Source organism: Pecten maximus, chromosome 10, assembly GCF_902652985.1.
Source record: "Pecten maximus chromosome 10, xPecMax1.1, whole genome shotgun sequence".
Lineage (NCBI taxonomy): Eukaryota > Metazoa > Mollusca > Bivalvia > Pectinida > Pectinidae > Pecten > Pecten maximus.
The window spans coordinates 7,437,271-7,465,194 of NC_047024.1; the positions used below are offsets into that span (position 1 = coordinate 7,437,271).

Here is a 27,924-nt window from a genome sequence, read left to right on the forward strand (position 1 = left end):
GATACCGCAACCCCAAGGGTACCACAACGGCGATGATACCACAACGTCAACGATACCAAAACATCGATGATACCACAACGTCGATGATACCACAACGACAAGGATGCCATAACAGCGATGATACCACAACGACAAGGATACCATAACGACAAGGATACCGCAACGGCGATAATACCAAAACGTCAATGATACCACAACGCCAAGGACACCACAACGACAATGATACCACAACGACAAGGATACCACAACGACAATGATATCGCATCGTCAAAACCGCAAACGTAAGGATACAACGACGGCGATGATGCCGCAACGTCAATGATACTACAACGACAAGAATACCACAACGTCAATGATACTACAACGACAAGAATACCACAACGTCGATGATACCACTACGGTGATGATACCAAATCGTCAATGATACACAGCGTTTCATATATAAACATCGAAAAATAAACAAAACACAACTTCAACGATATCGTTTTATCAAAGACATCATATTGTCAATGATATCACATTGTCCAATATATTACATTGTCAATAGTACCACTTTGTCAAAGAAACTACATTGTCACATATAACACATATTAAAATAATCCATGAAATGAAAAGTCAAAATTTATGCGAAAAGACAAAATAAGGAAGGCATTCATCAAACTAACGGTAAAATGGCAAACCATGATTTAATATGACTTGCCATATATAAAATACATTTCATGCAATAATGATGTACTTCTGTAAGTATATCACGTAACCATTAAATCCTATCTATTGATGATGGCATAAAATCACAGCTGTATCACCAAAACCTTTATGTAAACTAATTAATTTCTGAGGGAGAATTAGTTCCGGTCTGCTGACTTCCGGTTCAAACTTTGAGGTTAGAGCGTGTCGGTGGGTGTAAGGTAGGGTTGACTCGGTTGTGTATTCTGTGTTATCTGTCTGTCTGTCTACCTACGCGAAGTTCATTACTTTCACACCTGTACTTGCCGCTAATAAAAATATCTTCTGGTCGTCGTTAGGATCAGACATGTACATACAGTATACTGACTACAGCTCGCTACCAAATGGATTAAAAACGGTCTATATTCATCAAAGGTAGGCTAAACCTCGTAATGTCCGTGTTACTGTTATCATGGGGAATATCTTCAAGACAAACAGACTTCTAAGTTCGCCCTTACAAATTAATGAACCCCAGCGGCAATGATCTCATTGAAGTTTGATGGCAGCGGTTTGACTCCGGTGTGTGTTGGTGGGCACGTGTACGGCTCATGACATCTTACACGTCGAAAATTATGTATTGTTAAAGGATATTGATTTGTTCTAACACACATAATCAAATTTCGTATCAAAAATAAGAATACCTACAATGATAAAAATTATCACTTCAAAAGAGTTCATTAATTAATTCTTTAGTGACTTCACTTTGGACAACCAGGCAGCGCATGCTTTTGGATCGGCTTCTCAACTTGGTAAAAAACAATAACGAATATCGACATAATAACTAAAGCATAATTCTAATTAAGATAGATAAAACGAGGGTAAAATATAGACAAAGATATAGATAGAGACCCAAGGAAAATATAGGGAGAATAACATCAGGTGTCGCGGAAGAGTAAGCGTCTTCTACTACATCGACGACACCGCCAAAGTGAGAACTGGAGATAACGGAACGACTCGACATGCGGCTCTTTTGTCACTTGTCATGTTTTACGGATATCTGGAAGGGTTTACAGGTAACGACAACGTTATACCACCTCACTATTACCATCATTCATTCTATATTCTTCCAGCTCTTACGAAGAAAATCTGCAGTGACGGGAATGTTTCAAAGGTGTTAAACTGTTGATTAAATAAAACATTATAAAATAAACTACTCTTACATTTCATTCACAAATTGTGTTTAAAAAGTGTTCAAATCCAAAAGCGCATTGTTACGGATACACAAAAGAACAGCACAGACAGACGGCATTCAGTTTTAACACAATCTCGACATCAAATAAACATCGTGTTTGAAACTGTTTTGTAAAATCGGCGTTGGTAGAGGGCGACTATTATTATCCTACGTATACCATTATAACTAATCCGATAAATATAAACCAGCACAATATAAACAACAATTGATTTACAGGAACGCTCAGGAAACAAATGTAAATTATTCCCTAAGACCTTGAATATTGATCATAATGATAATACGAAATATGATATACAATCAGTGAATAATCCCGTATATTGTCTTTACACACCTAACAAGCAAATTAACAGTTTAAGCATGGGGTGTTTTTTATCAATGGCATTTTCATTCCATACTGTACAAATTATAATATAGCACACTTTTTTTTTCGCCTCTCCATCTTGTACTGGGCGGTTCTAAAGCTATCTCACACGAGACAGGCCTCATAAACCTCCCTATTAGTCTGGTAGTGGAAGGCACTTGTGTAGTGATATACTACTCGATAGGTTCTATTACAGATTTATTGCACGCACTTATGTTCTTTTTGGTTACTCCGTATTATTTTATATACAATTTTTATGAGTTAGCGGGTAGCCCGCTTAATAAATCATTAATCGAATGTGGGCGAATACCACTTGCTATCACGATAATGCACAGAATATATCTAAATAATAAAAAGTATGAATTTACAAACTATTGTGCCGTTTCAAAAAGGACCCTACCAGGTTACATCTTATCAAGATACTTCGATATTATCGTTAGGTTTATCGTTCTGATAATCGTATTACAATATGGTATATAATGACGGGTACTTAATTATACCAATAACATATTTAGTTTCTCTTGTTTGAGGTTCAGGTTCGTCTGCCCTGGTTAAGGGTAAATGTTCTGGTTGAAGGTAAATATTCGTTTTTTTACCTCGTGTAAGGTTCAGGTTCGTTTGTCCTGGTTAAGGGTAAATGTTCTGGTTGAAGGTAAAGATTTGTTTTTTTACCTCGTGTAAGGTTCAGGTTCGTCTGTCCTGGTTAAGGGTAAATGTTCTGGTTGAAGGTAAAGATTTGTTTTTTACCTCGTGTAAGGTTCAGGTTCGTCTGTCCTGGTTAAGGGTAAATATTCTTGTTGAAGGTAAAGATTCGTTTCTCCTGGTAGAGAGCCAGTGTTCGTTTCTCCTTGTATAGATACAGGGTTCGTTTCTCCTTGTATAGAGACATGGTTTGTTTCTCCTTGTATAGAGACAGGGTTTGTTTCTCCTTGTATAGAGACAGGGTTTGTTTCTCCTTGTATAGAGACAGGGTTTGTTTCTCCTTGTATAGAGACAGGGTTTGTTTCTCCTTGTATAGAGACAGGGTTCGTTTCTCCTTGTATAGAGACAGGGTTCACTTCTCCTTGTATAGAGATAGGGTTTGTTTCTCCTTGTATAGAGACAGGGTTCACTTCTCCTTGTATAGAGATAGGGTTTGTTTCTCCTTGTATAGAGACAGTGTTCACTTCTCCTTGTATAGAGACAGGGTTCACATCTCCTTGTATAGAGACAGGGTTCGTTTCTCCTTGTATAGAGACAGTGTTCACTTCTCCTTGTATAGAGACAGGGTTCACATCTCCTTGTATAGAGATAGGGTTCGTTTCTCCTTGTATAGAGACAGTGTTCACTTCTCCTTGTATAGAGACAGGGTTCACATCTCCTTGTATAGAGACAGGGTTCGTTTCTCCTTGTATAGAGACAGTGTTTGTTTCTCCTTATATAAAGACAGGGTTTGTTTTTCCTTGTATAGAGACAGGGTTCGTTTCTCCTTGTAAAGAGACAGGGTTTGTTTCTCCTTGTAAAGAGACAGGGTTTGTTTCTCCTTGTAAAGAGACAGGGTTTGTTTCTCCTTGTAAAGAGACAGGGTTTGTTTCTCCTTGTAAAGAGACAGGGTTTGTTTCTCCTTGTAAAGAGACAGGACAGGACAGGACAGGACAGGACAGGACAGAACAGGTAACACAAACACTGAGAAATCTTCCAATTTTAGATATAAATTTGTATACAGATGACTAAGCGTTGAGATAAGAGGTATAATTCATATGTTCCTATTTTGAAAGTTTCCATTTATTAACAATGTCATCCTTGCTTATAGCTTTTCCAGCTTATGGCGGTGACTTGTCGCATTGGATTAAATTTTCCAGTGTTTCATTCTCAATATAAATAAAGTCAAAAGCTAACAGAAAAAGGTTTTGATAGATAGTATATTCCGTTTTATAATATAAAGTGAAGTAGGCTCAGTAATATGCCCGATGGTTTCACTGTCACTTTGACAACAGTTCATTTCTAGTATTTTAGCTAAATTCATGTTGCGATAGTCGTTGTCGAAACATTGTTTTGTCCCATTTCATGATGGTTCCATCGTTTTCCATTTATAGTTCCGGTTTTGTTTATAAGGTTCTCTCTTCACCTTTATGCATAAAATTTTAAAAAGATGTAATTATAACCTTTTTATAATGTTTATAACCTTGATCTTGACATTTGTATCTCAAATGCATGTACATTCAGATTCATATCATTTTCATTAACGTAAAACAATATATCAAGCAACGGCTATATACTGAATGAATAATGTAATAACAATATATTCCACTCAAGAAATTGGCATCAGAACAGTTGATTGAAAGGTTTGCGAAAACAGTACACTTACAGATATCAAAATTGAAAGGAAATATGCTGAAGACCTACTTGTTTGATAATTGAAATGACGTTATCTTAGAATTAAGTAGAATGTTTAAATTCTCTCATCGGGGAAACTATTAAGTGAAGGTTAGTCAATTAGAGGCGTGATCACTAATAATGACGTAGACAGCAAAATCATTTACCAGTGGATGTGTGTTCATTCTATTTTCATATTTCCATGTGAATACAGTTTAGAGGGTTTAACGTCAGTCTTGTTCCAGGTTTTAAGTGGTATGATTTACATATGAATTCAACGAAGATAATATTTTGATGTCACAACACTTTTACTATCTAATGATATTTAAGCCATGAAAATCAACACGCGAAACCGCGACCACGAGAAAAAAGGCCGCCACGAGAAAACGCCACTGTGCGAAATGAATGATATGTACGGTACATGTCACACAACATGGTCTAAACGTTGTATCTCTTTCATCTTGTAGAGACTTTCTTTCGGATGGCGGAGCCCACATTGCGTCAATTATGGTAGGTCAATTTACCCAAAGACGCAGTGATACCAGCTGTGAGGTAACTAGAGCACTACCGCTGTTAGAGTGTGTAGACTTTGTGTACTTACGTAGTCTGTCTAAGGGCAGTTTTTCGGTAACAATTGTAGGAAATGTTAGGGAATGAACACATATACAAACGGTATACAATCAGACACTTAATTTGTGTCTGCTTAAAAAGTATTTTTTTTTATGTGAGCATCTTAATGCATATTAAGGCTGACAAGTAATTAACGATAGTGGATAGCAAAAAAATACATTTAACTAATACATTAATCCTCCTTGGGCGAGAGACTTCACCTTTTGAGTATTTTTCATTTGTAATAAATAATAACGAAATGATGATATACCCGCAATTTGTAGTTCGTACCTTATACAAATAAAATATTAGGTTTGAGAGATCCAAGATGTACAACTGTTATCCATACCAAAGGTATCAAGTTATCAACCAAACATAAAAAAAACATAGCTAGTGTATCAATAAATCATCATAGGTCATACATAGTTTGTCAGGAAAACATCACAAGCCATACATAGTTTATCAATTAATCATCACAAGCCATACCTAGTTTATCAATTAATCATCACAAGAAATACCTAGTTTATCAAGAAAACATCACAAGCCATACCTAGTTTATCAATAAATCATCACAAGCTATACTTAGTTTATCAATTAATCATCACAAGCCATACCTAGTTTATCAAGAAAACATCACAAGCCATACCTAGTTTATCAAGAAAACATCACAAGCCATACTTAGTTTATCAGGAAAACATCACAAGCCATACTTAGTTTATCAGGAAAACATCACAAGCCATACCTAGTTTATCAGGAAAAACATCACAAGCCATACCTAGTTTATCAAGAAAAACATCACAAGTCATACTTAGTTTATCAGGAAAACATCACAAGTCATACCTAGTTTATCAAGAAAACATCACAAGTCATACCTAGTTTATCAAGAAAAACATCACAAGCCATATCTAGTTTATCAAGAAAAACATCACAAGCCATACCTAGTTTATCTAGAAAACATCACAAGCCATACATAGTTTATTAAGTAACATCACAAGGCATGCCTTATTTACCTAGAAAACATCATAAGCTATACCAAGACAAGTTTATCAGGAAAACATCACAAGCCATACCTAGTTTATCAGGAAAACATCACAACCCATACATAGTGTATCAAGTAACATTACAAGGCATACTTAGTTTATCAAGAAAACATCATAAGCCATACCTAGTGTATCAAGTAACATTACAAGGCATGCCTAATTTACCTAGAAACATCATAAGCTATACTTAGTTTATCAGGACAACATCACAAGCCATACTTAGTTTACAAAGAACACATCACAAATCATACCTAATTTATCAAGAAAACCTCATAAGCCATACCTTGCGTATCAAGAAAACATCACAAGTCATACCTACTTTATCAGGAAAACATCACAAGCCATACATAGTTTATTTAGAAAAACATCATAAGCCATACGAAGTTTATCAAGAAAACATCACAAGTCTATCTAGTTTATTAAGTAACATCACAAGGCATGCCTTATTTACCTAGAAAACATCATAAGCTATACCAAGACTAGTTTATCAGGAAAACATCACAAGTCATACTTACTTTATCAAGAAAACTTCACAAGCCATACATAGTTTATCAAGAAATATCACAAGCCATACATAGTTTATCAAGAAATATCACAAGCCATACATAGATTACCTAGAAAACATCACATAATTTATCAATAGAAACTCGCACGTCATATATTGTTCTTCAATAGCAATTCAGACTCCATATCTGGTCTTCTAGTCTGCTAAATCGTTGCAAGAAACTCACGTCTTGTAACTATTTCGAAATTAAGCCCGTCAAAAAGCATGAGCATGGTAGATGTTGCAGGTGTTATCAATAGTTTTAGTTTAGGAATTTTTCATGACGGATGATTAATGAAACTGTTTATCATTCTTAAGAAAAAAGAATTCCTTGTAGAAGACTGGTATTGGTGGGTCCAATGTTTGCTAAAACGTTCCATTAGAAATAAATTTGTAATGAGTACAAATAAATGATGTTACTGAGACTAGTATATTCGGGTATGAATTGAATTATAAACCGTGATCCATTCGAGGAAAGACGAGAGCAAAATATTCAATAGAAATAATAATTAAATTATATAAATAAATGTGTTTCTATAGAGCTAGCCGTGGAAGTGACGTGCGTAAGAGAGCGACACTTGTGAACAACGGGACAGCTGACATGTCACGCCCGGTCAGTCATTTAACACACTCTGACACTAGTGTCTGTATATATGTACACACGAATAATTCACAATAACACCAGTGTTTGTTTTCAACTGCACATCAGCATCATATTCTAGTCTACAATTTCTGTAAACCCTCCTTTCAATAGAAAAAAAAAATGAAGTTTTTAATCACTTGTGTTCGGAGCCTTTTCAGCAGGCGTTCATGTAGTGAAATTCGTCATTCTTCATAATCTTTATATAAATTAAATATTTGTTTTCAAGCTTTGCTTCCAATACTTTGAGGCAATAGACACGAAATATATAAACCCTTGCCTAAAACTGAATATTTCAAATTAAAGAAATGGAGTACACGTTTTTACAGAAAATGTCCACATATCATTACTCCTCTAAATTAAACCTCATGCTGTTTTGGAACAAAGGTATACCTTTCTAAAATCATAATGAGGGAATATATTTCTATCGCGAGAGTTTGCACTTTCAGTGGCCCCGAAAACCACTTGTGACTGCTATTAGGATTACAACCAGACACTAATCGCTAATTGGCCATATGTAACCACTTATATCAAGCCTATAACACCTGCTGATATAATCCATACTCCACCTGATTAATACATATTAAAACCAATCGGTCAGAGAAAGAGAGAGATAAAGAAATTGTGTTACTTTTTATGTAAATAATATGGCACACTTATCAAACATGAAATTATTTACATACGAAGTCCTGCATTACGTGAATTTAAGGTTTTAAGCACTAACCTTTTGATCGATACAAAGTTTGAAGTCATCAATGTTTTGTGAATTTTAAAAACACGTTATAAAGATGTAATCATAATTTTCTACTTCACAGTTCATATATATTGCGTAACTTAAGCCTTGCAAGTTATCTTTTGGAGTACCAAACTAATTAGAGATTATCAGTGCTGGCTTATAAGAGAGATTATATAATGAAATCAAAAGCAACAAAAACTGTACAAAACAATATATCATGGTTACTATAAGACTGAAATCCATTACTATATAAACCAATTTTCATGATATTGAGCACAGTTGAAACTAAAACAGTTTGATTAATACTCAACACAACTGAAACAGAATAGTTTGAATGATACTTAACACAACTGAAACAAACCAGTTTGAACGATATTGCTTGCAAAAACATAAAACCAGATAAAATATGTAATGTAACGCACAACATTGAAAATGATAATTGTATCAAATTAATTCATACTTACTTGTGGCATTGTGCTGGTTTTGTATGCAAAGGTCCGAATCATCCGGAAACTTGTCACATCTGACCATGTCCGGCCACAAATAGCCGTAATAAAGCATCTTAGATTCACAGCCAGCCTTGACACTTTCACAGAGTGACCTACATGGCTTGATGGTTCGTTCCAGACAGACCGGCGAGAAGAGGGAGCAGAGAAAAAGTTGGGTATCCGGGTGACAATGTATCCGCGGGAGGGACACCCAGGATTTGGACTGCTGAATCACCTCATTAAGGGTATCATGATCCAGGAGATTCGGCAGTCTCATTTCCGTATATCCTATCCCCCGGCACAGAGTTAGATTATTAGGTATATCAATACATTTCGGCTTATGAGGCCTGATTCCAATCCATTCAACAGATTCACCATCACTAAGATATCCAATTCCGTCGTAAGTAAAGCTTGCCGGTTGTCCTGGGTATAACATGGACGCCACAACACTGATTATAAATAACCACCTCATGATGATATTCGGAGGGTCTGTAAGATGGTGCTCAAATGCTAGTAAATCCCTTTTTCACAGATCACCTATCGATCCAACATGTACATTTAACTAACTTCAATCCATGTACTGCAGGCTTTCACAACGTTCTATGAATATGCACGTTCTTCCCCTTAACAGGCTGCCCTACGTAGTGACCTGGGAATTTAGATAACGTCCGACACCTTTTCATTTACAGTCTCCTTAACCAAGCGTGGGCAGAAGAGGAAAAAGTAAATAGGCTTTACTGCATTGTTATTATTTCTTTTCAAAGTAAAAATTTGTCCTGGGGACTTGTATTTTGTAGTTGTTCAAGGAAGACAAAAATAAAACAATTATTCACACTGTAAGAATGTCTTTGTTGCTTTAGTTGCCCGCCTTTTCCGTCAATAAAATATGACAAGACTTCAGTCTTTTTTCGCGACGAGGGACCTTAAACTGACGGCCTCTCCTGCACTGTATTACATAATTTGATGTTTTCACTTTTTTTTCTAGCTTTTCAGCTGTATAGCAGTGCCTGTATACGATACTGTTATACCGACGGCACACTATCCTTATGGAAGTCTGTTTTATATCATTTCATCGCATGACAGAAACATGTGAGACATTAACTAGACAAAATAAACAGTGTTACTCGTTTGTTGAAAAAGATTACTTTACCTTACTGTTGATAAAATGTATACAAGTCCAAGTGTTTCGTTGCGGTGGAAATAAGACGTATTTGTTTTAAAGGTCCTTCAGCACACGGTTGGGCGGTGGTATGAGAGAGACGTGTCACGAAGGAACGGTGGCGCATGAATGTAGCATCAGCTGTTTTGTGACCGTCAGTCTGTCCAAGGCCTGCCGTCCCATTGAGCGATGCTGGTCTGTCTGTCCTCACCTGTTGGGACAACCAAGAGAGAGTGACTCACAACGCCTAATACCCAATGCATATATACTCGACCGGTTACATTATCAATCTCAGGTAAACGGAAAGAAATAGTGTATCAGGTTTTTTTTTCTTTTCTATTAGCTAGTAGCTACTTTAACAAAATACTGCCTATGGATAAGTAGCTATTACCTCTCCCTCACACACCCACCTCTCACGCGAGATCGAACTACAGACAGCGGTGTGGCAGCATTGGCAAGCCAGGTACCCAGACATTCGCTCCCGCGACGGGCTCGTATTCACATTGGACAATCGGCAGTGAAATACGGAGTGAGTATTACCTGCAGAAGAGCGGAGTGTATATGCCACTCAGTGCGCTTGGTAGGAGGAGGAAAGGGGGTGGGACTGGTAACTGCGTATGAAGATCAACTTCAAAGAGCTGTCACCGCAGTATGTAATATAACTCTATGTGAGTTAAGTAAATGCGTTTTAATCATCGTGAAGGAGTGAAAATGATAACGTAAATGTGTGAAGAACCTAAAGCTTTATCAAATGTCATAAATCGTCATACATATCCCTCTGGAACGCCGGCTGATCTATTGTCTGATAAAAACATCAGCACACGTACCATACTCGACACATCATTCAGAACTTTTTTTTAGTTTTAAAATATTTCTTTTGTAAAAGTTCACAATGAAGAAACATATCGGGCGCATCTAACGTTAACATTCCCCTCCTCCATATTGTCTTCAAAGGGAAAACAGCGCTTTTATACACCATTCCTGAGATTTTTCTCATCCCAACATCTATCTTAAAAGTGTAATTTTAATAGTGAGGATATTCATCTTTTTTTGTTTGGTTTTAAAAAGCTTTAGCTTGATCTTTATGAACATCTTTAAGTATTTTTTCATCCGATATAATCTCACGTACTGTAGATTGAACCATGAGTGACTTCTAATCAGCTTTTTCCTACACTTTATACCCGAGACTAAACCTACATTCACCGCGGTCGTTCCTTTCATGAAAATGAGTATTATTGAATCCTGGCCAGTGTATCCCGAGAGATGCTTGTATTAGCTAGTGTGTATTACGGAGCTCAATGGTGATATATAATAAACCCTATCGGGAAATACACAACCAGTATTTGATTCATTGATCTGGGTTGTTTGACTCTCACTGGGTTGTCAAAGGCGAATTAGCATGAAGTTAATATAGATAAGAAGAGTATATATAGATATATATATAATATTTTGCAGTCAGCTTACCGTATTGAGTGTTGTAAACTAGGCGAAGAAAACCCGTGAAATTTGTAAATACAAAAGTTGTCATTTTGTCTTATTTGAAACTATAACATTTCAATTAGGAAATCCAGCAAATGCATATTATACATTCATGTGATATTAAGCACAAGCCACGTGACTTAAATTCTAGCAAGTTATATCATGTCTTCAAGACCATATGACCTATGTACTAACTCAGATTGCATGTAGAAAGGATTTTTGTAGTTTAAATTTAAATTAATTCCAGTTAATAAAACAATGAAAGAGAAAAATACTCAATAATTATTTGCGTTAGATATAAGAACAACACGTGTGACTGAAATGGTACATCTTTAGGAAAAAATAAGAATTAAATAAAACAAATATATTGGCGAAATAAGATAAAACTTCATATTCAATTAACAGAACATGAAAATAACTGCAGTCCTGTTGTAAATGATATATATATCTGGTAGGTGTCACCAACCAAGATGGTAAAGATGTATTGCTGCAATCAATATTTTCTCTTCGTTCTGTCAAATCAATGGGTTGTCACGTTATTGTAAGGCCACTCTTACAATCGTACGATGGGATGCAGCAAACGTTCCCAAACACGTAAAGGGTGAGAGGAGAGAGAGAGAGTGTATGTGAAATAAGAGATTACCAAATGTTTCTTTTGTAATAAAATGATTCAAATGTGAGTTTTCTGATAAGATATGGTCTATCCAAGTAGGCTATACATACAGAGACATAACCCCTGCTATGTTAGACATATTGTACCAGTTCACTATGAAGTTGAACTGCTGATATGTCTGGTTTAGGAATGATTCATTATTTGATTAATTGAATGTTTCATACATGATAGCAATTTACGTCATAGCATTCACATCACGTGACAGGATGAAGTGGTTCATCGGGTTATGAATGGAACATCTACTGTGTTGATAGCAATACATTGAAGCTTCGATAACCAACCGTCTCCGTAGCAGTAAAGCTGGAATATGATGCGGCTGCATAGCTGAACGAATTCTGTAAAGAAAGACTGATAAGACTACTTTAGTACTGTCTGGATAATTGAATGACAGGTCCAGGGACTACAAGAATAAAAACACCGTGAGTTTATATTGTCATCACTCCTGTCCAATTATGTGAAATATCCCTAGATTAGTTGAGAATGATTATCCAATCATCGGTCAAATTAAAACGACAATGTTGATGTTAGCGGTGTGGTACTAAGAACATTAAATATAGTTACCGTTAGGAACATGTACTAAGGCATACGAATTCAAACAAATGTCTATAGTTGAGATTTGTAAGACTTGATGTCGTATGCCTGGTCTTAACTGTGAACAGAAATACAGAATGGCAGCAAAATTGAATTTTTTTACAGATGTCGATATCTCCTGAGCATATGAGAAATGCTTATTGAATGTCGATGTCTCCTAAATATGTAATCAGACATGTTTTAGTTTCATTGCCTGAAGTCAGCTGAAAAATACATTTAAATATGAAATATTCAGAAGAGTTTAAACATCAGTAATATACTTTGGACCCCTTATAAGGTTTTATTCAGGATGAAAACGGAAGCATATACGTAGCCTTATGAAGGAGAAGGAGGAGGGGAGGAGGAGTTAATGGCGCTGGTTGGACGCTGGTAGGAAGAGAAGAGGAGATAGAAGAGTGGATCATTTCAATATACAGGTCGCATGTCACTTTAAAATGAACTTCAGGCTAGTGCGAGGGGCGGAGCAGGGCTAGACGTGACTTCTTATAATCATATATATTTGTATGAAGAATATTTCTATAGTAAACTTCGTGTCAATGGCAGTATTGATTCAGACGTGAGGACATGGCTGAGGATTTGACATGTTTGTGTATACTTTGGCACAGGAGCTTATAGGTATGGAAGTCAACCAGTTATGTTAACTCAAACCACGCACCTGTTAGGATAAACAACCATTATGTGTCAAAAACAAACAGTGTTAAGTGTGGTTGGAGTTACATATTGAAAATGCCACAGAACAAGTAGTGATGTCAAGGGTGCCATATCTATAACTCGCCGCCCGACATGTTGATAAATACGTGAGCCGCGTGTTCAGACTGTCCCCGTGTCATCCCTGTGCGGGCTTCACGTACTGTCAACCCATTTGTTTCTCGTGAAATAAAATATTGGCCTTCTCACATGTAGGAACATACATAACAATGTACATGTAGTTAAAGATTATCCATCCAAAACCATTCCCATACGTTGATTGTTCCCCCCCATAATTACAGGACATAACCATTTAAGTAAAGCTTATAAGCACGATAATTTATATATCCTATTGATTAATGACTATATAACATTGTTATACATGTACTTAGGTCATGGATTCCTTGTGGTTTCCTAACCATCACATTGATTCTCGTTTTACAGACTCTTCACCATCAGCTGCTTACCTCGATCTTACAACAGATGCGAAATGATTTCAATTTCCCAATTGTTAATATTCCATTTCTAATAGATCAACACCACTGTATGTATCAGTTTATTTGATATGTTTGTTCCAACGATTTCCGTGACAGATGTCGACACCCGACATAGAAATTAACAAAAAAGTTTCGAGAGATAGAGGATGATGGAAGACACAAGTTTTATTGTCGCTATGATGGTCTTATTTTGAAATATGTTATTTCCTTGTGCGAGATGAAGTCAGAGGTAATGCTTGTCGATATGCTTAGCTGTTCAGTTGTTACCAACCTGCCACAATTTGTAGACCGCAACTTAACCCTGATTTTCCATGACGAGTGACGACGATGAGGCAGAAAACGCTTAGTCTGCCGGAACACCTGGTCTCCATGTACTTTGTCAGGAGTCTCCATACAAATCTATATTTTAATTTATATTTGCGTAGGTGACATAACCCGGGTATTTTCCCAGAAGTACATGGCGAGTGTCGTCAATAAAGACACATGCTTATATCATCAATATAATGTTGAAGGGTCTCCATGTGAATTTTTATCTTGTTAATACTTTACCCTTATCGATTTTGAGTTAGAATTAAGATTTCGTTGAGAAATTAGATATGTGCCTAGACCTCATTTGTCATGTTTTAAAACGCCTGTGTCTTTTGATCTATGATTACATAACACAGATTTAAAATGGTTTGGTTGACATAAACACAAATATTTTACGATGTATTTAGAATAACTTAACACATGAAAACTGCTTCCGGCGTGTTTTTCTGCATGTCATATCGCACTGTCCTAGATAAACTCCCATTATAAACCAGACCTATTGCGCCCGTTTGGTAATTACTTCAGGGATACGTACACATTTTACATTAAGTAAACACGCTAGATATCCTTGTCACTTGTCAGCTTAATTTCTGTTTCAGTATTTAATACATGTAAAACATCAAGAAGATCATTTTTTTCAATAATAAGAATATACCTTTTGTTGTTGCCATTTAGACGTTCGGTTGCAGGAAGCACCTATGCGGTCGCATGATTTTAAACTTTGGTTGCTGGGAAGGATTACGGATTATATTAAAAAACACAATAACGGTTCGATTATAGACTTACCGGCACATTTTTGTCCATTTTTCAATACCGTAAACAATTCACAGAAAAGAGGTAAGTATATGTTAAGGATATTTTTACTGAAAGTGATTTGGTTATTATGATTTAAACGAAAGTCGGATAATGAGTTTTCCCAAATGGTTAACACATTATTGCCATAGCAATTGATAGGACGTTAAACAATACTAAGCCTTCAACAAACCGGGGTAAGATTCCAAGATAGAAGATGGAAAGGCTTATTCCATATCCGTGTATTCAATTTCATCCATAACAAATCCCATCTCAGTCATAATGGTTAATATAAATTAATATTAGATATGGTATGCATTTCTGCATTTCTCATTGGCTAAAACATGCCACGTGATTTTTTTTAAATTTGAGATATTAACCTTATGTGTCTATTTTAGAAACATCTAGTTAATATTGTGTTCATGTCGTCATGATAATTGTGACGTTGCAATATTCCGATGCAGATTAACTGTAATTAAAGTAAATGATATGCAACTCTACCTCTTGCAAACAAGTTTTATAAATATTATATAATTAAGGACATTTCATTCAGTTAATATGGTGTTTCTCGGTGAATATTTGATCGGGTCGAATAACACCTTTTTTTTTTTTTAAATTTCACTAAATGTTCATATTATAAATTACATTTCTTTACGATCCCACAATCACAACAAGCTCAATTGATACTCATTACTACAGCAAAACGATACTTGCTCATTTGAGAAGTATCCTGCTATGCTATTAGACAATTATAATGACAGTAAACCATTGTCACGTGCAAAGCATTTTCAAACAAAATTGCTTTGACAGTAATAACTAGTGAAGGTACAGTTTGTACTTAGTGTCATGGAATTTACATGCATAGCTTATTTCACACGATATTGTTCAATGTAGCCACAGCAATTTTGCCTAGGCCATGTCACACCTGTGTGGGGGACATGGTTAGCCAACCGGGCATACACTAATGGCAGTTAGTTATCATTACGTAACAACAGCTTGATTCTTTACAATAACGCATTGTTAACTTACACTAACTTTACCATCTAAATCTAATCTACAATATACGCTATTGTTCTTTTTTTTTTGCAATCAACAATTTCTACATCCTTTTGTTACAGTGACGATCTAAAATGGAACATATGAATACACGTAACGCAAATAAATCTTCAAAGACGGCTATGGTTTGCATAATCTGATATATCAATAGCTTAATGTATTGTTTCAGCTATCATTTAGAATTACTTTATGTACCAAAATATTATATATATGTATATATATATTCCCACGATTACTTTGAAATGACTTCGTTTCTATGGTTACATTTTAAAAGGTCCAAACAGTTAGTTTTCTATTAGGAAATATTCACCTGAAATTGTATGGCGATTTTCATTAATTGATTGCAATAGATCTAGTCTATCAGTTATAATTTGTCAATATAAATCGAACACATGCAGTATAAGCTGAATAGAACGATATTCCGCGACTCTAATCCAATCATATGAACATGAATTATTCATAAAGAACTACTACTATCAGAAAGTTGCTTGCCGCTAACGAGCTCTCATATACTGTGTGCAACTTCGTCTGACAGATTGCGTAATTACTTGTACATTAGGGTCAATGTTAACTCAGTCGTTAACCTAGAGAAGCTGGCCCACTAACTAATCCAGATTTCTGACTGACACGATACCTGTAGGTATGTATGTTAATCCACCGATCGTACCCCTACACACTTCTCTATGTTTGTATGAAATGGTCTAAATAGTACAAGAAACATACTATTACAATCATAGCGTTAATCGAGGTATACACAGAGTTGCGACATTACGATTCCAACAGACTATTCTTATATTTGTCAACTGAACTTGTTATTACACATGTATTGGGTAATTGTGATGATGACTTTTAGGAAGTAGTAATATATATATATACTATTTGTCTTCTGAAATATAGCAATTTTCATCAAAAAGTCTTTTAAGTGACTTCTTCGTAGTGTTAACCAAAGTTAGGGTGTTATGCCATAGTCATAGTTTTTTTTTTTTTATACATTATGACATGACGTATACCGTGCAGTCGAACAGAAAGCTCCCTTTTGACATGATGTGTTGACATGCTGTCCTTCTAGAACTCGTCAGTGATACTAAAATAACACAACAGAAGAAAAGAGTATATATATGATGCAGAAAACTGAAAAGGCCATAAATGATGATCATGAAAAACCATACGGTCTCTGATATCACAATAAAAATAGATACAATATTGTAAACTTTATTTATTTTACTTTTGCGAAACAACTTATATTAATCATGATTGTTGGCCCGAAAGAATCGCGTGAGGGGTCTTAGTGTTGGAGGAAACCGGAGTTCCCGAAGGAAACCTACGTGGTCGGGCAGGTGACCTTCATAACATTCCACATTCGATTTGGGAATCGAAACCCATTGGCCTGTCTTAGGTGAAATGCTACTGTGTTACCACTGTGTCACCCGACCACCCATACAATATGCGTTTAGAGGGTTGACACGAAATTAGCGTAATGAAACCATTATACAATTCATTTATAAAATCAGAACCAAAACCTGGAAACGCAAAATGAAAGGACGTTAATGGTCTAGATGTTCGGTTGTATATTGAATTTGATTTACACAACGTACTTACATCTACATTTGAATTTACTGCATATGTTTGATGAAACACTCATTAAAAATAAGCTGAATATTTTACTGCTAACTTCTATCCCCGATTGTATTCCGACAAATATTGGATAATAATTGCAAGCTTCTGTGATTTTCTTGTTTACAGTCATGTGCAAATTACTGTTACTTTTCCCTTGCGGTAACGACCGTATTCTAAGATTATCTTTTAGATTGTCATTTTCATTTCTATGGGGTTATTGAAATTCGGTGACGAAGAAAAGCGTGAAATTTGACAATCTGGCACTACTAATACACCCACTAAAATAAGTCAAGGGCGTCATCACAGCTATATTAGTACATACCGATGTCGTGAGAGTGACTAGCCATCTTAGTATATGTGATGGCGAGCGTGTAAATTGTACCACATATAGGTACCTTCGTGTGGTATTGCCTGTACTACGCGTGAGGCAGGAAGAAAGCCAGATGCCACCTTACGTATCAGCTAATAGCACAGATTTGTATCTGGTGTTCAAATCCTCTGATGCAAGAAATTACACCTACTTCTTTGGTAAGATTATAGATTGACAATGTCTTGTGTGTTTTTTCAGAACTAGTGAAGCAATTAACTCTTAAATGGCCATTAATCGTGTTACATTACACAAACTTCAGTACTATACAAGACTTCGTTTAATGACAGATCACGCCTATTTAATTATTACTAGATGAAATCTACTCAATTAAACACAGGTTGATACTGGGAAGTCGTTTTGGTCGTAAATCTTCTTACAATTACTATAGTGTAAACATGAGTGGCATACCATGATATCCCACACAACCATATTGACGTGGCTGGGTCTCGTCTGAACGAAAATACCTCAAAGACAATCGAATTAGGGATCAACAAGGGATTCATTTTACCCCAATCATTCTGGCGGCAGTAACGCTACCCCATAACCAGGGGATAGCCTGGCGGACTTCGTTAGGTCCAAAAGGGGGTGATAAATAATTAATGCAGATTTTCATTTTCGCAACTTTCCTTCAACAAATTCGCGGTGATATACAATGTAAATTAACAAACTGTATTATGAATTACAATTCATATTAAATGGCTGTGTTGATATGTCAAACACGATTTATATATTTTTGTTTTATTATGGAGCGACAAATTACTATAAACGTTAAAATATTGTAGCTGTATCGCTACTTCCTATAGTTCCGGCAATAAAATTACGACATATCTGATTCGTGAGAAGATTTGGTATAATTAATAAAAATGACCCATAAACATCAACATTGTGTAATTGTTTAATTATTGTTTAGGCATGAATATCTCTACGCTGAAATTGAATCAATTATCATTTTAAAAATATATGAAAAATCATTACCTATACTCTTATTTGTACAGAAACCTAAAGAATAATTTTGTCTGATGATATAGATCTATAGTGAAAGCTATGAGGAACCGTACAGGTAAACTGTTCTATTTCTCGTCTCATAATACAATGTATCAACAATGCCAACTATATCATGCTGATTTTTTTTACAATGGTTTCGGAGAAACATGAAATATTTATTAATACACAACATACAACAGCATATCAAGGCCCAGTGTTTTACCTAGTCATGGTGGATGTAGTAACTTTAGTATAAAGTCATGGTGTCTAGCTATGGAGTCATAAAATGATATCTGAAACCTTTAAAATAGAAACAAAATAGATCATAATGTGGAAAAACCAGATTTAAGGTCGATGCGTACGACAAAGTAAAACATCAAGTAAGCATGAACCTCCACAAGATAGATAAAGATATACACAGTAGTAAATCCGTTATTACATTCCAAGAACGAAAATAATATTTCATCTAGGAAAGGGAAAATTGATTAAAGCATGGAGTTAAGACATCCCCTTCTATTTATATCACCTGTTTAGGTTCATTTTATTTTCCGGTTTCCTTTCCGGATTTCCATATTGGTCCTTATAGCATGACGAATCCTAGAAGGCTGGAAGAGCAGTATGATGTTTCTAACACTATCCACGAATCCTAGACGGACGAACAGCTGTATGGTGTCCCTAACATCACTGAAGAGTCCTAGAAGGACAAACCAGCCGTATGATGTTTCTAGAATCACTGACGAGTGCTAGAAGGACGAAAGGCTGTAGGATGTCCCTAACGTCCTAGAAGGACAAACCAGCTGTATGATGTCCCTAATATCACTGACGAGTCCTAGAAGGACAAACCAGCTGTATGATGTCCCTAACATCACATTCGATATCTGGAAGGACGGAACAGTTGTATGATGTTTCTAGCATCACTCAGGAGTCCTAGAAGGACGAAACAACTATATGGTGAAGTTGAATTTATTTGGCTCTACTGTACCTAACTCTCAATCTGTTTTTTTTCCGGCATAGCCGTAAAATATTCTTTTGGCCCTGGATATGACGCGACATGTGGCGTTACTGGTCAAGATGAAGTATGTGATTGGTCAATGTAGGGGTATATGCAAAATGCAGGTATGCAGTTAAAAACAAAACAAAGTTAAGATGTATCTTTTCAAATGACACATTAATAAAATTATATTCCTGATTCAAATGCAGTCTTATTATTACCAACAATGATTCAAACTGATATAATTGTGTTATCCTTGCGGAAACGCTTTAGTTCGTTAATTTTTTTTAACCAGCAGTTTTACATTATAACCACCAGCATTAAAACTATGCCGTTTATCTTTTTTTTATATTTCTTGTTAAAATGTGTAATAGTCTATGAATCTTTTTTTAAATTTCCTTGATGCAGTGACATTTTTGTCAAAATATAAGGTATATGAGTTGTCTTTTCCAGTATAGAGACACACAACGGGGCACAGTAGCCGTTGTTTAGGAGACAGCGTGTGAAACCTAAATCCACAGACACTAGACGGCGGACGCGTGTCTAGGTACAATTGACAGACCTGTTCCCAGCCGTCACGTGGTTTTCACTGTCATAGGTCACACCATGTATCCAATTAGCTGACAGCAAAAGTACACATGTGACACTTTTGTTGTGCTTTGTTTGAAAATGTGTCAAAATTGATTTACCTTCATTTTTTATTTCGACTGAGATGAGTCATCGTAATAAGGCAGAACACTGATATATTTCTTCTATGTTCGGGATATTGAAATACGACATTTTCCATTATTGGTTTTTTTCTCCAAATCATGTGATGGAAAAGTAAGTTATGATCAAATATTGTAAACGTGCATAGTTAGTCTTAATATAAGAAACTGATTATTAAATATTTCATATAAGATTAACTTATAACAATACAATATAACAAAATAATTTACAATTGTTGAACATTACTTCACTAGTTTATATGTTTGTAGAAAATACCGTAATTCAAATCACATACATGTATACATGTAGTTAATAATGATTTAAAATTGTCTAACATCCAACCTTTTCTATATATTGATTAAACTAACTTTGTATATCTTCACATATGTATATCAAGGCTCATTTTGACTTTCGTGTCTTGATAACAATATTTGCAACTCTAAATTATAGGAGAGATATTGAATTCATAAAAGGGAAAATATCTGATATCCGTTTTATGAATAACAATAAAGAATACAGACAGGGGATAGGATCTCTGATGAGTGAGAGATAGGATGTCTGATGAGTGAAAGCCCTCCTGCGTGAGGACATTTGTTTATATATATATATACATGCTTGTTGAATAAAATTGATTTTGAAAAAAAAAAAAAAAAAAGAATACAGACATAATAACAGAACCGTATTTCTAACTAAAAAATCGAAAAACGAGGCAAAAAAACGGACAAAATATAGACATGGAGACCTTTGAAAAGAACTAGGCGAGTAAGACCAATTACGACGAGCTCAGGGAGGGTTACTTTACGGAATATATGTGTACGAGTTCTCATTTAAAACATGATACCGTGGAAAGTTTGTGTGAGATAAACCATTTTAGCAGAACTCACACAGTAAGTATGTGTTAAATGTCACATTAATTGTTTACAAGTTATGCAACCTAACAAATACTCGTATGCACGTAAATAATCGGCAAAAAAACACTTCCCGTGCATTCTCTGCTTAATGGTTAACGGAAACAATGTATTTGGATAATAATTGGTAGTGATTGTTTAATAGATGCGCTCATACCAAAGCCCACTAACCATTCAACGAAATATGTATACCATTACCATACTGTTTCGCAAAGACGAATCGGCATTCTGTACAGAAATAGCAACAACAACCTACGTGTGTTCTTTGTACAAGTTTTAGAAGTCAATAATAGATCATATCATCTACGGTTAGACGGGGTTTTCCTGTCAGTTTCTGAGAAAATAACACTCAAAGTGCACTTGTTTTTATGTCTAGACAACAGGACGGATTACAAGAACAATTCCACAAAATCTTGTCTACACTCTCAAATGCTTGGTTTTAATAACCGAAGATGAATTTGTGTAATCGAACCACTTTCTGATGAAGTATTCCTACTTAAATTTTAGACTTTTCTTGATAGGATGGAAATACATAGAAAATGGAAAATGTCGGAGTAGATTACGTATTTATAAATAGATCACCCATGCCGTTGGTAAATGAGTAGGATCCGGGCACCATCATTAGATAGTAAATTACTGGAAATGAAAATTGTCGACGGAAAAATATTTATATAGATTTTTCCTATATTCCTGATTTTTGTCTTGTTTTTGCTATGTTGTTCTCTCTCTTAAACCTCAGGAACTGGAAGTCAGCTCTCAAAACTAAAAAGAAATGATGTCGATGTGTATAAAAATATTCGGGAGAAACTTGAATCAACGCGAAAATAATTATCTAGCTCAATACAAAGGAAAATAAACGTTAATTATGAATATAGAAAATGGATGTTATCAAATATTTAAAATAAATATTAACATCTATATTTATGGGAACTGGGAAAAAATGTCTAAGGATGAATAATATTGATGCATTTAACCATGTGCATTTTGGAGCGTGGTTCTTTAACGAGGGAACCATTATGACTACTTCCAGATGTCTTGGGAGGAATGTTACTTTAATCATTTTTGTTTTCATAATTAAACGAAATGTATGCAAGCAAAACGAAGAATGTAAATGGATGAAAAATGGGCATGTCACATGATTAGAAAGCATTATTCATAAATATATCTCATTAGTGGATATCCGATATACATAGGTGGGTAGATGGAACAGCGCGCCAGAAAGTCAAGTTGTCACTGAGTGACCGTGGCGAACAGTGCTCCATCATTTTCTATTGACATTAGTCGCGTGCTTTATGTTAAATCGGGATATCATTTGTCTGAAATCTCGTCGAAATCTCGTTTTCGTGTTACCTGTGGTCGTGGTACCGATAGCTCACTCGAGTTGGTGATATATGTCAAATAATGGCAATCATTTGTAACTATATTTTACGGAAAGAGTATATTTCTAGTTTCAGATAAGGACACCCGTTGTATTTAATTGTGCGTCATAATCTATAGTTATCGTAATTGTATAAAAAAAAAAACAAAGGGAGCAAAGTAATTCTTAGTTGTGATAAATGAAAAAGAGGTAAACCCTGCGACACTTTTGTATGGAACACTTACATAATGTTGATACAATTGTCAAGTAGATCTTTGAAATTTGCAGACAAAATGGATTTATTTATTTCGGAGTCGAAGTTCTGGTGTTGTACTTTTATGTTAAAAGTGTAACTCGTCTGGCGTTTAGCTTGTGTTTAAGTCTAGTCGCCTTTCCCCAGAAACAATGATACTACAAAAAGGAGAGAGATTTACTTGACACCAGTCGTAAACATTTTGAAAAAATCTGGCATATCCATTTACCAATCACGCAGTCTGGCCAGGCACATGCGTATTCGGTTTTATTTTATGGGAATAATACTACAGGTTTATGTATGCCAAAGGATTTAAAACGTCATGTTATTTTCGTCAGGTATATATTAGCTCTGTGTTAGGGTTGGTTTTTAAATCCGGTCACCAATTTCTATGCTTTTTAAGATTATTATTATAGTAGCTTTAGAGAACTCCATAGAACAACAGAGAATATGGATGTGACAAACGTAATGCTAACTCAATATTGATTAGAACAATGGCGCAATACGCATGGAAACCTTTGAAAACGTGCGAAGTAAAGAGTACCAAGTGTTCCGGGGGTAAACGTCTTCTGCATCATCGACGACTGGTCGTGCAAGTGTAGGTCAAATAAGAATAAGAATGGCAATTGACGTTTCTATAACATTACTCTGTATCAATAACAGTACTTTGTATCAATAACATTACTTTGTATCAATAACATTACTTTGTATCATTAACATTACTTTGTATCAATAACATTACTTTGTATCAATAACATTACTTTGTATCATTAACATTACTTTGTATCAATAACATTACTTTGTATCAATAACATTACTTTGTATCATTAACATTACTTTGTATCAATAACAGTACTTTGTATCATCAACAGTATTGTATCAATAACATTACTTTGTATCAATAACATTACTTGGTATCAATAACAGTACTTTGTATCATTAACATTACTTGGTATCAATAACAGTACTTTGTATCATCAACAGTATTGTATCAATAACATTACTTTGTATCAATAACATTACTTTGTATCAATAACATTACTTTGTATCAATAACATTATCAATAACATTACTTTGAATTAATAACATTATCAATAACATTACTTTGTATCATTGACAGTACTTTGTATCATTAACAGTACTTTGTATCATTAACATTACTTTGTATCAATAACACTACTTTGTATCAATAACATTACTTTGTATCAATAACATTACTTTGTATCAATAACACTACTTTGTATCAATAACATTACTTTGTATCAATAACATTACTTTGTATCAATAACATTACTTTGTATCAATAACATTACTTTGTATCAATAACATTACTTTGTATCAATAACATTACTTTGTATCAATAACATTACTTTGTATCAATAACATTACTTTGTATCAATAACAGTACTTTGTATCAATAACATTACTTTGTATCAATAACATTACTTTGTATCAATAACATTACTTTGTATCAATAACATTACTTTGTATCAATAACACTACTTTGTATCAATAACATTACTTTGTATCAATAACATTACTTTGTATCAATAACATTACTTTGTATCAATAACATTACTTTGTATCAATAACATTATCAATAACATTGCTTTGTATCAATAACATTGCTTTGTATCAATAACATTACTTTGTATCAATAACAGTACTTTGTATCAATAACATTACTTTGTATCAATAACATTACTTTGTATCAATAACATTATCAATAACATTACTTTGTATCAATAACATTACTTTGTGTTAGTAAACTTACCAGGTCTAAATTGTATAAGAAACCAAAGACACACAACCACAGACCGGCCAGCGACCGCGAACAATAAATACGTTATTGCTCTAAGGTCATTCGGGCCTTCTGAAGACCAAGGTCACTCGGGCCTTCTGAAGACCAAGGTCACTCGGGCCTTCTGAAGACCAAGTATCTTCATCTCGGCACCCGAAATCATCTACGACATAACCATAGATTGCACAATTTGTTTACTGACTAACTCTTGTTGTAAGAGTTATTTGTTATCTTATGTCACCGTAGAACACTCACGTGACTATTTCTAAATTGTTACTTAAGGAATGAAATTTATTTGTTCAACATTCATGACATCATAACAACATTAGCTTCTGGACATATTCCATGAATTGCTTCTTCTGGACATATTCCATGAATCGCGTTAGAATTATTCAGAATAAATGTATACATTGAATAACTGAAAGGGGTTAACTGTATGCAATATTCAAGTGATTACGACAAGAAGTTATACTCAGTATATTCAGTAATACATTGTACAGTGTTTATAGGACGGTAATGCGATCAATCCTCTCGGATCACGTCACCATGCATACAACATTTGTGTACCTCATTTTATTTTCTTATTCGAGAAGTTATTTCTCATTTCTCTGTCTGTTGTTCTACAGTAAGAAATCTCATTTCTCAATATCCATTATTTCGCAGCAGTATAACAAAATATTGAAGATTCAATTCCCTTCATTTTCGGAATCTAGAAATTGTATTATATTCCTTTTCACCAATGTAATGAAATGTTATCGCCTCCAATCGCTTCATACTTGAATGTGAGGGCTGTTATATCTATAGCTGTGTACATTTTAAATTTCCTGTCAAATATCCTGGATACTGGTTGATTAAAGGCAATGTTATTTCATAGGAATTTCGTATTTACATATAAAAATAATTCATATTATTATATTAAATTATGGATCTGTTACCAGATATAGAATGTATATCATAACAAACCTGAGCTATTGATGTTATGAAACCAGAGGTGAGTTCTATGAAGAGAAAATAAAATTTAAAATGGCACTGAATACTGTTTTTATGTAAGATGTTGATCGAGTATAACAATTAATCTATGGCATCACTGTTGATAATATTATCGGAGGTATGGACAGCCGGAGTAGTACAGGCTAGATAGGACTTTGACCATTGCTGGTAAATTTTTCTTTTGTCATTTATCTCATTAGTAATGACATATCCCGAGATATAGTGAAAGTCTATTGTCCAAAAGTTATTCAAGGCAAGATTGGAAAACTTTTTCCGATATTGATAGATGTAAGAGGCTAAGTAACTGTACTACTGTGTCATAGAAACGTAACATAGTAAATGTGTCAGACAGCATCAAAAGAGAGAGGACAGTAGCTATAAAACAGAGAAAATAAATTAATGGAAAAGCAACAAAGTGCAATACTCACCGAGAAAATGGCGACTGTGCTTTACTTCCGATCCCGGTGGGATTATCCGGAGTCTTCGTTTATATCTCGTTTATACCACTTCAGAGTAAGTCCTGTGTTAATCCTCCTCTCTCAGTACACCGCCGTTGATCATTTTACCCGTGAAATATCTAGTCGGTTGCTCTTCATTTAAAATCAACCATAAACATTTTTGTAACTTCCACAGTGTTTGTCTCTGAAGCGAATTTCATAATATTTTGTAATAATGTTTTGTGTAACACTTTCTAAAAGTAAAAGTAATTCAACTTCAAACGAAGAATAGCCAATTTGTAGGTTCACGCTACTTTGTACTAGTTGTTTATTGTGAAATGTCCATGACAGATGAAATTCGGAATGTCACAACAGAACATTGATATAATGTCACTGTTTGTTTACTCGTCCATGAACTGTGACCCTAAATGTTTAGGTCAGCTGTTGGGATTGAAGGACAGAGTAAGGGGCCATGACGAGGGGTCGGGACAAGGGGCAGGGATAAGGAGACTAATGGGGCGGGCGTTCGTCCATCAATCAGTGTCATCACATTCACAGTTATCTATCCTACTTAGAGTGGCCAAATTACCGACCCATCCTATACCCTCGTAAACTACTCAGCGGCAGCCGTCTCCCACTGTAGGGGACCAGCACAGAACCCCAAACTATTCAGGAGCCGTCCCGCTCGTCCGTTCATCGCTATACGGTCTCAAAAGGTACTCCTGTCATGATAACGACATGAATTAAACTCTTTAAGACTTGATATTTAGGATTTGGCCTGTCTGAAGGTTACAGTACATCCCTACGAGACTGTCTTTCATGGCACACGGCCAGTTATACCGAAATTCAATTGAAACTTGTCTTGTACGAACATAATATAATTCCAATATTCAAGATAGCAGTTATCGATTCTTCACATTTTTGTAGTGGAACGAAAGAATGACGTCGTGGTCATCTTGGTTCTAAGCCTTTGTCAACGTTAAGTCGAGGAATATATCGATAAAAATCGTTTCTAAGACTGGTAATTAATTGGGATTATGTATTTGGCATTTATGTTATGAAATCACACGTGTACGTAATACGAGGAATGATATCGTAATATCCTCGGATGATTTCCAGTCTCTATAAACATCTGAGTTCCAAAACATTTCACTTGAGATAAAGTTAAAGATCCCCTTTCACATGCGGTATACAAACACAAACATATATACATGACATTGACGACTGCTGAATAGCCTTAAAGTCTGTATATTCAAAGTTATTAATTTTACATCAGTATTGTTTCATTTTGAAGGAATCTATACGTGAGCTAAGCTTCCCGTCGGTTTCCGTACTCGGCGTAACGTCAGGGTCTGTTGTCGCAGGCCTGGAATCGATACAATATGCAAAGAATTTTATGGTCCGCATGTCTCGATGTTATGCATTTTTGCTTTTACAAATCTAAATGTACAAATTTGATCTGACTTGAGAACATATTCTTCCACTATGAGATATTGATAGGGCACTGTAAGAATATATGTGTACTCTTTTCTTAGTTTATTCGATAACCAAGAGCGTGTTTCCATTATCACGGT

The 27,924-nt window shown here is 35.1% G+C and overlaps 1 protein-coding gene across 4 annotated transcripts in view; it reads right to left on the minus strand.

Annotated features, from left to right (window-relative positions):
- The window catches only part of LOC117335405 (secreted frizzled-related protein 1-like), a 46,250-nt gene extending 19,512 nt beyond the window's left edge, over positions 1-26,738 (minus strand). Inside the window, exons 1-2 of one of the 4 annotated variants that reach the window (XM_033895369.1) lie at positions 26,342-26,738; positions 8,668-10,061 (exon numbers count right to left, since the gene is read on the minus strand). In XM_033895369.1, coding sequence (XP_033751260.1) covers positions 8,668-9,163 — 496 coding nt within the window. In that variant the 5' untranslated portion in view covers positions 9,164-10,061; positions 26,342-26,738. Of the gene's footprint in view, positions 1-8,667; positions 10,062-10,241; positions 10,369-26,341 lie in introns of those variants that run through there. The other 3 variants (XM_033895372.1, XM_033895370.1, XM_033895371.1) reach the window with 3 other exon arrangements.
- Between the last annotated feature and the right edge of the window lie 1,186 nt (positions 26,739-27,924).